Consider the following 13,688-nt stretch of genomic DNA (forward strand, 5'->3'; position numbering starts at 1 on the left):
CTGTCACTTTCTCTTTCAAATATGTTTTTGAATCTGGTTGTGTTTTTTTGTGTGGACCACATCTGTACCCAAAACTTTGGTTTCTGAATGTAGTATATGTTTGCAATATCAACATTTATGTAAGTGAACAATACATGTAAGTATGTCGGAGGCTTAACAGATACAGACTCAGACTCCAATGAGAGAAATGTCCATAGACATTCACCAAAGTATTGGTATCTACCAAAGTTCACTACAAATTGAAAGCAACAAAATAAGAAAATAAAATTAAAATATTTTGCAAATTTATTTCAAAATACAAAAAATAAATATATATTACAAAAATCATTCGTTTTTCTAATTTTTATGCCTTTCTACAATCCAGGCATTATATAGGCAATATTGTCCATTATTTGTGATAGTTGTTCTTGAGGCACAACGTTCATTTGTGGTACTTGCTGTGTAAGACATAGAAGAGGTCCAAGCGCGCAAAGGAGGGAGTCCAGAAGTACTGAAAAACTGCCGGACACTGCTATTTGACCCTAAAAAATAAGGAGTAAACCACAAACGATATTACTTGTAGAAGTACAAAAAAAAAATAATCGTATAAATAAATACATAAATTTCATTATGTGAACTAGATCAAGTAGAAATGTAAAATAGAATTATGTAGAAACTATGTCAAATATAAGCCAGAGTGAAAAAAAAATTACCTCATGTTCAGTTAGTCTTTCTCCAATTATTGTTAATGATTCTCCAAGCAATTTCAAATGTGCTGCTACATCCATGGCACTGGTACTGACTGGCTTAAACACTGATGAGTCGGCAGAAAAACTATTCTTCGACTGAGCCCTAAAATACGTATTTTTTGTTTAATTCATTTTGATAATTACATTAATTTTCGTACGAATCTCCAATATTTGAGCAACTCAAAATAAAACTAACGCAATAGCCTCAATAACAAAGGAAGAATAATTTCCAATGTACAGTTGTGAAATCCATTACATCTTTTTTACCATTACCCTCCCCTTCAAAAGCAATGCTGGAAGATGGGAGCTATTGTCCACGTAGATATAATTAACCTAACAAGATTGTAAGACCAAAAACGAAAGTAGTTAAAATCTCAAAACCCTTTAGAAACCAACTTTTTAACTCACTTAGAATCCGACGAAACAGTTGAGGATGCGGCTGATGTTGAAATCACTTGGGAAGAAGGGGTCAATGCTTGTTGTAGATGTTGCTGGGGTTGTGCAGGCTTACTAAGAAATTTTCGTGTAGGAGAAGTCTTCACTTTGCGAGTTTGATTAGCATTTGATTGTTGCTCCTGCACTGTTGACGTCTGTGTCAAAATTGCAGGTCTTGTTTGGTTTGTATTTCCCGGCGGCTTCTTAACAACTGACGCTCTATTAGCACGCCTTTTCCACACCTAGAAATTGCGCAACTAATTTAGAAAGATTGGCATGTAGAGTGGTCTAACAATGGCATTGATTTCTTGATCAGATTTGAAAATTTTCCCATTTAATGCAAAAAATCTGCCAACTTCCTTCGACACTTACTTTAAAGGAATGGCATTATTTGGCGCCATTTATTAAAGGGTCAAATTTAAAAAATAAAACAAAAGAATTTTAAAAAGTTGAAAATTAATGTTACATATTATTTTACTACGTACCTCTCTTTTTTTTTTTCTCCAATTACTATCCCATCCGATAAAATAAAAAGAAAAAGGAAAAAGGGAAAAAATAACACAAGTACCTTTTTTTGATAAAACTACATGTATCTTTTATTACAAATATGAATTACCCCTTTGCATGTTAGGAAAGTGGAGATTATTGACTGAAATAAAAAGAAAAGAAAATGGTACAATGAAAACACATTAAGTGAGAATGTTGAGTATCTTGAAGCAGAAAAATGAAAAAATTCAGTTGACTGCCTCGTTTCTGCTTTGAAATGCGATTACTTCTATCCAAGTTATTTAATACAACCTTCGAAACTGATTAAAAGAAATGTAAAAAAACAACAACAAAAAAGTGCCTAACGTCAAGAATACATTCCTACTAGCGGCAAGAATTAAAGTATCTACAGTCAACACCACAATAGACTCTCAGGCTGTCAGAGACTTCCTGGTCAAGCCCCAGAAACTAGCCAGTTTCATTTCAACCTGGAAATCAATTAAGAATGAAAAAAAAGATACTTACTAAGAGCTAATTACAAACTTAAGGCGTCACAACTTGGACGCTAAAACAAAAATAATAGTTTGATTAAAAACGTGATATCAAACAGCAAACAAAACATTTATATCTTTTGGAAGATGTTATGCGGCTAATCATTAATCTAATCCTTTCTTAAGTTCATTGTTCCTTGTATAATTCTAACCACTCTTCTAACCACTACAGTTTTTAAATTATTTTAACAATATACCATTGTTTTATACGTTTGCCTCTGCTTATCTTCTTGGTCTATTCCTTTTTTTTTCACTATAGCGGTGTCGAGACCCTGCAGAAATTTCTCCAACTGTCCCTATCCCGGGCCATCTCTTTCCTTCTTCTCCATTCTGGAAACACTGTTGTACATCTTGTTCCCAAATTCTCCTTGGTCTTCATCTCTTCCTGGAACCTGTCACTCTGGTTTCATATACTTCCCTCCTCCATTCTCATAACATGGTCAAACCAAAAAGCCTCTGCTTATACAATCACATATTCAACGCACTTGGACGTAAAAACTATCTGGCTCTTTATGGGGTCGCTTGAAATCAACAAAAATGCCAAACCAACAATTCAATAAAACTAACTTTAAGAGTCTATTGAGATGTAAAATATAGAAATAGAGCTTGTTCAACGTTTCTTGGCCAAATTTCGCGCACGAGTTTTAATAGCCTACCTTATGGTTACCTTGTTTCCCAAAGCTATTTATTATCCTCTTCTAAAAGCTGAGTAGCTAAGCAAAGCTAATCAGAATGGTTGCTAATATCTGGTAAACCAAGTCATTTATATACAAATATTGAAAAAAATATTGATGCGTTCATAATACCTACTTGATAACTGGAAAATAATGAAAAGGACACATACGACCTTCGGTCGAATCTTAGGAAGTCAGAAAATATTCATTTCTTCAATTTGAAACGATATAGTACGAAAGTAAAAATCAATTTTAACCGTACTAAGATCGTAATCTAACGCTTGCCCTAATGTACGCAAAACTTCAAATAGATAGATCTTTATCTTTCCAATTAGGGACATTAGTAACTCTAACAGTTTTGTAATGAAAATTTTGAGAATGTATATTTAAACGTTGTATTTTTAACGCTGTATTTTCCATTTCTAACTTAGTAATATTTTTCGTAATTTGCTTAATTTTTTATTAGATTACTTAAAAATTTTTGAAAATCATGCAACGTATTGTCAAATTATTTGGAGCATTTTTAAGTGAAGATCTTTAGTAGGACACTCAAACTTGGTTAAAATAAAAAAACATATCATTTCCTCCTTCGATATTTCCTACTCCAGCAGTTATATCTTTTGACTTATCCAATTTATCTTCACCATTTGGTTTTTTAATATATTAGCCAAAAATAACAATAAAATAATATAAAATGGCTCTTGAACTAGAAAGAGATAAGGAATAACTTCATACCAAACTTCACATATATCTAACTGAAGAGCGATGTTTACAAATTCAACACAAATTCAGAATACAACTCAGTTAGTATGTTGACTGTAAATGTCAAACTTCGAGAAGTGTGATTAGAAATGGTAACAACTATGACGAAAACGATCGAGGCAATTACTTATTTTCAGTAATTTAAGTAATCTTCTGTTATGCAACAAGAAAAAACTCCGAAATATTTCTTTAACTTTTTAACAACTGAACTCAAAGTAGTCAAAACTTACATCTTTTTCATGAAAAGGTACCCTGCCCCAGAGTTCTCCCAGTTTCTTGCTCATTTGAGAAAAATCTGAAATATCGAAAAGAATGTTTTTTTTTTAAAACAGATACAACAGAAAGGGTAACAAGTGTTTCATTCAAAGATCAAATATTTTGCAATATGTTTATTAACCTGAAATAAGTGAAACAAACACTTTGTTTACTTCGATATTCTGACTTGGATTAATTAAAGTTGCTATAAAAATCGACAACTGTTTTCTTTATCTAGTTGGAATATTGCAGCAAAATTTTTTTTAAATCAATATAAGTATGAGTCACTTTGTAAGATACTCACCCATTTCTGGATTCGACCTCATGAGCTTCTGTCTTATTTCTTTTGCCCAGAGCATATATGCAGTTAAACGACTCGTCTGTTTAAATAAAACAATAAAAACAAAAACAGAAAAGCGGTATAGTATTATTTTCTCAGTGACTAAGAGAAACCGAGTATCAATCTGTTTATTATTTATTATGTTTTGATTTTTATACTATAAATGAAAACGCAAATGAAAAAAAAAAATAAGAGGAAAAATAAAAAAATGAGGCTTAGAGTTTTCAAAGACAAAGAGCTACCAGTAGACTAAAATGAAAGGACATCTCAATAAAGAACAGTGATTTTGTTTATTTTACGTTTTAGCTCAAAAACTTGAAGTCTATCTTTAACTGTTTAATTCCTATTCATTATATGAAAAGCAAAGAAAAAATATGCCCCTAAAAATACAATACCTTGATCAATGCTGATACATTCTAGAATAAAAAGAAACAATTTACTTAAAATATTTTAGCTCAATACAATTACTAGTCCATACAGTAAATGAACCAAAATAAACGCATAATCAAGAAATTAATCAACACAAAAAAGTTATTTTTATTTATTTACAATTAAAATCCGCCTTTTTTGAAAGCCCTATAAACATTTTTTTTAAAAATCTCATATAGTCATTTGACAACCTAACAAAGTACTAAAAATAAATTAGTGTTTTTTTGCTTGCTTTTGTACATAAACGGCTGGTTCCTCTCGGTGACCGTGGAGAGGCTATGCATTCTGAGATTTCATTGAAACGAGAAAACATCTATAACTTTCCATTGCCTGGTGTTTAACATTCTCACGTAAAGCCTTCTCACCAATATTTAAAACATGTTTTCAAATGACTGATTTTTTTTTTTAAAGTCGATACTACAATAGTCACCAAATGCTGAATCTTTATATCATTCTGCTCATAATACTTCTTATTCAATTATGAGTTTCTTTATTGAAATTATTAAAGCAAAACTGATTTAGGAGTGAAGATGGAAAGTGCTGTCAGAGAGAGAGAATCTTTGTATAACCAAAGTTTGGTTTCGGGGTGTAATAATCCATCTGTACTTCTTATGACGATATATTGAAGATTAAAAATTGCCTTGAATTTATAACTGAATTATTTTACCAAGGCTCTCAAATGACTTAATGAGTTATTCAATGAAGGTGGTAAAAGAGTGTTGATTCAAAATAGGTTATAATGCCACAATTTATGCTTCTCCTTGAAAAGACGTCCAGTTTCCTAGGCAACTAAGATCCTTCTATATAAAACACTGATCCAGTGTTGATTTATGGCCCCACTGGTTGTGAAACCTCGAAAGCCGAGATAGTGATGCTTGAAAGAAAAGTATTATGGCTAAACAATACCTACTGAAGCTAAGCGTCTTTTATGTGAAATGAAAGGGGCCTCGGGAACTGCCCCTTCAAAATTTTAATAGTGATTATGTGTTATTAAAAGGAAGACAGGTTAGGTTAGCCATGGCGTTGATAAGGCGTTGCATGGACGCTTTTGAATCAAGTAGATATTGCGCGCTTGTGGCAAAATGGTAGATCTAAAGGCTTAATTGCTAGCCAGGCTACGTTATAGAGATCCCTTCGCTTACCACAGTAAGTAATCATAGAATTTTGTAACCTTAAAGCCATAAAGACATGTTAATTTATTTTTTAACTAATTTTATTTGAAATAATCATTCATTGTGATATGGAAATATTGGAAGTAGAAACACAAATTAAGGCAGAAGTAGAGAGTAGTGAATACTAGTTGGATCGATAAGAAGTTTGCGTAGATTCGTTTGTATTAATGGATGATTAGCGGTCGAACGGTGGTGCAAATGATAATTCATTAAAAGTCGATGTTTTCTTAAACTACCTACCGATTGATTAAGGCCCTTCTTATTCGCAAGTGCTGCAAGTTTAGCCCTCACCAAGATACTTTTTGTTTACATGTGTCTCTTATACCCACAGATAAAGCAATCTTGCCTACTGCATTTCTTTACAGTTCATCCTCAGAAGTTGCTTTTAATTTTTGGACAGTATTCAACTCCGCTACCAGTTGGGTAACGCTGTTGTTGTTTTTCCTAACTTTACATCCTCGCAGTTTCTTCAAAAGTACTTCTGCCAAGAAGACAACAACTGCTTTAGACCTATTGGTACAAAATCCCCAAACCTTTAACCTTATCCCAGGGATGCACTGATCTAGCACGAAAACAATGCTATCGATTTTGAAAGAAACTGCCTGAGATCTGAGTTACAAGATGCGTCATATCGTACTGGGGATCTGAAGTTAATTTTTTGTTTTCGGCTTTCCTCTAAAATATCGAGAAATTGCAAGTTCCTTTAATTTATCGAGAAATACTGAAGACAAATTAGGATAAACCAGTTTCAAGTTCAAGAAAAATTTAGTAACAGAGTAAGTTGCATCGCTTGAAAATCTTATAAATAATTCATATTAAATTTTCTTTTGGTTAAAAGCAGTTGAGAGAGTAATCTCAATTATTTGCAAGAAACAAACATATGATAACCAATTATTTTTAGCATAAGTCTCGAATAAGAACTTTTATACAGGCTGCAACCTACATCCTGGATATCTCATAAACCTACAAAGAAAAATGGTGGAATTTGTACATGTCTGTATGCGTTAATCAATTAATAAATGAGACCCTATAGGTGGCAGACAGAAGCTGAATTCAACATAATTAAAGATGCAAAGCTTTAGTACTTCTAAATTTTGTAGAAGTTGAAGATGGGAATACAGCTACAAATGTGAAATATCAGAATATAAAAAAGATATTTCTTTTAAAGCGATATAATCTATGATTAACGGCTTCACCCTAGGTTCTTATTAATTCTATGAATTCTATAATGTGGACACATTTCTACTCAAATATATATAAATATATTTTTTTAGGTCAAATGTACTTCTTACCGATTTGCTAAAATTCGCAAACACGTATTTGTATCTGTATATCTTGTAAATCAGACATTTTACTTTACACTGGAGATAAATACAATAATTACAGTCACCAATAATCGCGTGAATTCTGTGAATTCGTATTCACTTGCGGTGAACGCGGTCCAAAAAACAACATTATCTTTAAGTAAATCGAGTTATTCTCACGTTGGGTACATCGTGTGGTCGAGGTTCAACAGATATAATGAATGAAGTGGATCAGTAGATTAGGTTTTTTAATTACTTCCGAAATTGGAATACAATTTAACAGAAATTTATTTATTTTTATGTCTCCATATCATATAGCATTTGGGAAAGTTGCCAGTAGGACTGATCACAAGTTTGTGGGATTATTAAGATTTGATGGTAAGTAAAATTGGAAGAGTATCTACAAATTATAATAATAATATAAGTTAGAAAATAATATAAAATAAGAAAATAAGTAAGATCTAGATTATATAGGGATTTGATGATAATGGCGAAACTTGCTTGGTGATTAAGTATGGAGGTGACGAGAGATGAAACGACAACATGGGACTGAAGCCGTATTGTAATATACTTAACTTGATTAAATAATCCTGAATAGTAAATATTGACTGATAAACCGTGTCCTTCTAGCGACAAATTTGGTGTAACCTAAAGAGAAACTATCGCAATTATAAGCGATGAGAGGATAATCGTCATGGCAGATTAAAATGTGCTCTATATACAATTTCAAATAAGTTTTTGCAAATTTTGCCCATATCGGAAATAAATACATAATCCCTATATAAAAAAAAATAAATGTATGTATTGGACATGTCCATAATAAGATAAAAAATGTCTTTAAGATGGCCACATAATTCTCACAAAGTTACTGCAAATGCTAAAAGAACCTTCTCATAAAGGACTGTTTTTTACGCTTTTTGGACCATAATTTTGAAGCATTAAGAATCGTTGAAAGAGAAGTTCATTTAGTTTGACCTTTTTTATCCATATATTTTTAAAATGTTCTATCTATTTAAACAAAAGCAATTATACGTAATCCACTCCCCCTTCGACAAATGATAGATAGTTGGACGGCAAATAACTTAAGAAAACAAAAAAGGTCAAATTAAAAGCCCAAAGAAGAATTAATTGACATTCTTCAATATGATCTTAAATTGTACTTTAGAGTGGTAATAACTTATCTGCGCATCAACATGAGCTTGTAGTACCCACGGCAAGAGATATAGTGTGAAAAGATCAGTCACCAAATTCAGTAACTTCAAAATGATTTATTTGAAATATTTCAGTAAGACTGGAGGATAAATCATATACATATGAAACGACAAACTAGAATGATTCGACAAAGTATGTGCTTACTTTTGCGAAGGTGAGAAATGGTCTAACAATAGCAAAGATAAAATTGCCTCAAGAAATATTTTTGAAATTCAAAAATGAAGCCTAAATAAAGTGCCAAAGAAACCTTTGAAAAATTCAGGCTACCTAAAAGAAACACCGTGGTAGCTACTATATGCTTCCGCAAAGGGATCAGGAGGTAAGAGAAGTTTCTGACGTAATGTTAAATGTTAAGAACTTCATATATGCAAATTAATTATCTATGAAAATCTCTCAATGGAAATAGATCTCTTATCCTAATTAATAACATGTTAATAATTTTCCTAGAAAATCTTCAATTGGGCCAGTAAAGATTTAAATATTAATTTGTTTGTTCTCCTAACAAGTCAGTCTCTAGTTTCGTAATAGAAGTAATTAAATGAACTTTATTTAAAATAAAAACACCAATAAACATAAACAAAACAAAAATTCTGCTTACACCCTTATCCTTTTTAGGTGTCTTGACTTTCCCCAAGATCTTGCCTTCCTTGATAATCAGTTTTTTTTTATTGCTTTTATTAGACCCAAAAAGCCCTCTCTGAAACAAGGAATTGTCTCTTAATGTTATTGTATCTGATAATAATAAGAAACCCAATTTTCCGCAGAAAATTCAATTAAAATAAAAAGTTCCCTTCAAACTTAAAAAAAATAAATAAATAAAATAAAAATAAAAAATAAGAAAATGTTCTCTTTTCAATAGTCGATTGTAGGACTATTCTAAGATACAAATTATTTTATGTATATATAAACACCTTTCTTACGAGAAGTAGTTCGAAAATTTCAGAATCGATTTTTTACATTGATTGAATAATGTTTCTTGGAGACAACAATCCCATTCAAAGCTGTACTAAATTAAAGATAACCAATTTAAAGACACCCAGTCACTGAACGAGACTGCAGTTAACAATTCCACTTAAAATTAAATTTTTTCTTCTCATTAAGATTTCATTCTTCTATTCATTTTCATTTTTCAATTTTGCCTTTAACATAACGTATCATCCCTTTTTTAATAATTTTTATAAAATACTATTTTTGTACAGCGCCATTTGTGCTCTTGGCAAGCAAAAGCAAATAATCTTTCAAAGATTCCGCATTGTAAGCTATAACATTCGTTAATGTCTTCAATTGGTGTGCTTTGAGGAATTTTATTAAAGAACTTTGCATTTGTAAATTATAAAACAGAAAATACGAGCAATAATTGTATCACCATAGTTTAACTAAATAACGTTCATGTTTAATTTTGCATTAAGCGAAACACTTGTAACCTCTTTAAGAGTATCTGTAGAACAAAATGTTCCACCAAATGGAACCTAAATTATCAGACTGAAACCATTTTCTAATATAAAAATTAAAAATCCATTTTAAACAAAACCTCAGGATCGTTTTCGCCAATGTTGTAAAGACTGATATCACGATTTTCATAACAGATTATCTGAACCATCCTACACAGGATGGCAACAGTTACTTTTTTCTAACCTGTCTTGATGACGCTTCATCCGAGGAATCATCACCAGTAATTGGCTGAAATCCATTTCCATCGTCTCGTTCCATTTCAACATCATCACCTTCTTCCAATTCGCTTCCTTTAACAAAATAAAAAGTAATTTTTACTAGATGATTCACTTAATCAATTAAAATCTAAAGAAAGCGCTCAATCACATTTCCTGTTTTACTTAAATGATTAACTGAAAATATGTCTTGATGAACTACACACCATTATCTCTCTCCTCTCATTGCAGTTCAGTACATGTGTAAAGTAGCGTCTCCCTAAATATTTTTGCAACTTTGTTCGAAAAAGAAAAAACTTAATTATTATATACATACCAAGGGAATCCATGCTGGAATCTTCGTTGGGAGGGTATCCATCGTTATCGCTTTCCTCCGAATAGTGATCTTGTTTCACAGGATAACTACCTTCTTGCAGGTCACTCTAAAATGGAACAATTAAATCTGTTATTAAATACTCATATTGTTTTTCAGTACGATTCCAAATTACATTTTTTTTCAAAACTGGACATAAAAATGTAAATTCAATTGTTGAAAAGATTATAATAACAAGCTTCAGGCTATTCTGATTTATGTTAGGGTTCTCGTTTTAACGTCTTCCATGAACCTGCCACACAAGCTAACTAAAACAGGACTATCGATTCCAAAGAACTTCCCAAAAATAATTTTTCATGAATATCATTTACTGCCTACTCACTGACATCAAGTCATACTATCGTAGATATCTTAAAAACCATCAATTTATTCTTAAATAAATTTAATTTGAATATATATTTCCCGTAAAATGCCAAATCGAAAATAGGCATGTTAGCAATAGTTCATTTCAAGAGAGCTACCATTCCCTAAAACCATATTATAATTACTATTTTTAGCAATTACCTTTTCCTCATAAACCCCTACATTTGATATCAGTTACAACCTGTTATTGAACGTATTAATTAGATGCAGCTTACCCACTCCTATATCACTCACGCACCCCAGACCATAACACTGCCTCTTCCAAATTTGACTGAGGGCTTTAAATTTTCATAGCTACATTTCCTTTTCTCCAAACTTTTTGCTGACCATCGGAACCAAAAACATTAAATTTCGGCTCGTCCAAAAATATGACTGAGTATCAAAAAACAGGAGGTTTTGTTAAGTGTTCTTTTGCGAAATCCAATGGCGCTTACGATTTCCTTACTAATAAATTGCTTCTTCAATCCACTTTATGTATGTAATATTAATAGTAATTTCGAATAATTATTAATTTATGCTTACATCTTCAACATCTGAAAGTATTTCTTCTTTCACGATCCTTTCCTTTTTTATTGGGCGAGAGACTGAAAAACAGAATCGTCAAATTTTTAAAAAAATTTGTCAATTACAAGATTTTTTGCTCTCCTGAAACTCTTTTCTATTACTAACTTAAAGTAAATGAAGACTGGAATGTGACTAAAATTATGTGGCTTTTTAGGCACCAATTTAGAAGGATTTTTTTAAGAGTACTGCTCACTACTTCAGTGTATTATTCCCGCGCTTACCTTCTATGCTTTTACTTACTTAAAATAACTTTGTTAATAGAATTTTTCAGTCATAGCATGTTTGTGCTATTCTGGAGTTTTATCTATAATCGGAGCAAACATGCTGTGTAAAATCTATGATTGAATTGTGGAATCTATCAGTATTTAATACCTAATTGTGTTTGACAAAACTTAAGATTACAAAGTCTGATGCGAACAATATAGCCCTAAATAAAGTAATTGCCTATCTTTTCAGACGATAATTAGCATTAATTAGGTGTCGTGGACAGGGAGAAAGCATATACTTTACTGTTTACATTTTTTCTAACTAACAGCTACACGCAGCACTCGAACTGGGGATCTCGCTCTTACAAAGCCATGCTTCATAATCACTAGATCAAAACCCGCACTTGATGCGAAACAGGGATTCATTTATTTTCGAGCTTATTCGGCTAAGATGTTTTTGTGTAACTATACAGAGAGTTCACAGGATAAGGTAAAAGAAATACCTATACATCAAAATAGAGAAAAAGATTATTATAAACATTAATCAATCCGTTTTGTGCAGTAACCGAAAATGATAATCATTTTATGTATGTATATGATGAACAAAAATTCATTTGTAGATAGTTTACTAGAGTAATTGGAAAGAAGACTAGCCACTACTTCTTAGATCTAATTCAAAGATGAAAATGGGATGCATGGGCCAAAATTGCACTTTTCTTATACCTCTCTTCTCCCAAACTTCATGTTATATATTAGTTTCGATAAACCTTTTTTTTTTAATTATGGCTGAATTTGGATTTCATGATCAATGTTAATAAGATAGAGGTAGTCATTCAAGTTTGCCCGGAGAAATTCACAATCACTTTTTGAATTTAAGTTAACACCCAAAAAAATGTTATTTACATAAATGAGATTTAGAAGTTCAAATGTTAAAACAAAAGTTTTTAGCTATCATAAATACCTGTAGAAGTAGGAGTTTGTTCGAGCTTTTCTTTTTTAATCCTTGAATTACTCCGAATGTCAATCTCATCTAGTGACTCGAAATCTGTGAGTTTGGAAGATTTCTTCCTCACTCGACCAGATCTTGATATTCCAGTAACTTCAAGTTCTACATAATACAAATTATAAAAGAAAATAAATAAATACAAACGTATTTTTTAAAAAAATACTATTTTCCTTATATCACATATCAATCACATGAATGCTAAAAACAGTGAACACGTTTAAGTCTCACCGCCTTCTTGTTTAATTTTCTTGGAAGTGAAATCATACCCGTCATCAGTATGCTTCTTATGACTTCTATCCATCTGCCAAAATACGTTTATATGAGATCAAAACAACTTTACCATTTCACTTGTAAACAACTGAAAAAACTAGTTCACTTACAAACCTTATTATAACCTCCAATCGACTAAAACATCACTTTTGCTGAATTGAAGATTCTCTTCTGTACTTAAAAATTAAATTTAACTTATAAGCGAATGTGCAAGTTGTATACTTTAATTTCCATTAATTCCATAAAATGACAGAAGATCTAAACGCTCAACGAATAGTCATAAAATGCATTTTAATGCTTGTTATTATAACTAGAACCTTGTAGGTATAACATAAATCGTTAGATGAAGAAATAGAGTATTTCTCTGGGGGTTAAATGAAAACGCGCATGTCTACGATATTAAAGGATTTTTAGCGCTGCAGGGTTGTCTAATCTGCATTAAAAGATTAAATTTGTAAAATTGATGACGTTCACTAAAAAAGTTTCCCTACGATCCTTTTATTTGGAAAGCACTCGCAGAATTTTTTTTATATAAGAAATCAACTATTTTTCTTGCAAAAATTAAGTTCTACTTTTTACGTTCAGTTGATTAATTAAATGTTCATTGGTTAAGGCAAATGCTTATCAATAATCATTTTCCGTTATAATGCGCTCATCGTTTGAAGAATTCTCTTAATGCATTAATTACAATTTAATGACAAAAAATTTTAGATGTGGTGATCTATGACAGACGCTTCATCTCTTTTATCAAAAATAATTCATCCATTCCACACTCTCCTGCAACACAGGAAACATTTTAATCTCGTCTTATTCCTGAGTGTCGCGTTTTACAAAGATGAAATGACGTGTGTTTGAGGCTGATACCTTATAGTCTGTAACTTCAACCGATAC

At 31.6% G+C, this 13,688-nt stretch overlaps 1 protein-coding gene across 5 annotated transcripts; it reads right to left on the reverse strand.

Moving 5' to 3' along the window:
* Positions 1 to 267: 267 nt before the first annotated feature.
* Positions 268 to 13,571, reverse strand: LOC141450478 (uncharacterized). 5 transcript variants are annotated; one of them, XM_074120967.1, is made up of 12 exons: positions 12,912 to 13,571; positions 12,756 to 12,828; positions 12,483 to 12,629; positions 11,274 to 11,335; positions 10,332 to 10,437; positions 9,984 to 10,090; positions 8,947 to 9,045; positions 4,196 to 4,271; positions 3,867 to 3,931; positions 1,137 to 1,405; positions 693 to 831; positions 268 to 521 (listed from the first exon to the last, which is right to left on the reverse strand). In XM_074120967.1, exons 2-12 carry the CDS (start codon positions 12,826 to 12,828, stop codon positions 354 to 356), a joined length of 1,311 nt encoding a protein of 436 aa, XP_073977068.1. In that variant the 5' UTR covers positions 12,912 to 13,571; the 3' UTR covers positions 268 to 353. The 5 variants fall into 5 exon arrangements, with proteins under 5 accessions (XP_073977068.1, XP_073977069.1, XP_073977070.1 ...); XM_074120968.1 differs by having other exon boundaries at positions 12,908 to 13,194; XM_074120969.1 differs by having other exon boundaries at positions 12,794 to 13,193.
* Positions 13,572 to 13,688: the final 117 nt, after the last annotated feature.

This window comes from Rhodnius prolixus, unplaced genomic scaffold (genome assembly GCF_049639745.1).
Source record: "Rhodnius prolixus isolate KJV_2025 unplaced genomic scaffold, Rpr scaffold_2, whole genome shotgun sequence".
NCBI classification, from domain to species: domain Eukaryota; kingdom Metazoa; phylum Arthropoda; class Insecta; order Hemiptera; family Reduviidae; genus Rhodnius; species Rhodnius prolixus.

What these genes read in the sequence shown, in the direction of transcription:
- LOC141450478 (XM_074120967.1), bottom strand. Translation starts at nt 12,828, where the DNA reads ATGGATAGAAGTCATAAGAAGCATACTGATGACGGGTATGATTTCACT. An exon ending in ACAAACTCCTACTTCTACAG is followed by an intron (nt 11,336 to 12,482) that starts GTATTTATGATA and finishes TCTGTTTTTCAG; the next exon opens with TCTCTCGCCCAATAAAAAAG. An exon ending in TTCCAGCATGGATTCCCTTG is followed by an intron (nt 10,091 to 10,331) that starts GTATGTATATAA and finishes ATTTTGTTAAAG; the next exon opens with GAAGCGAATTGGAAGAAGGT.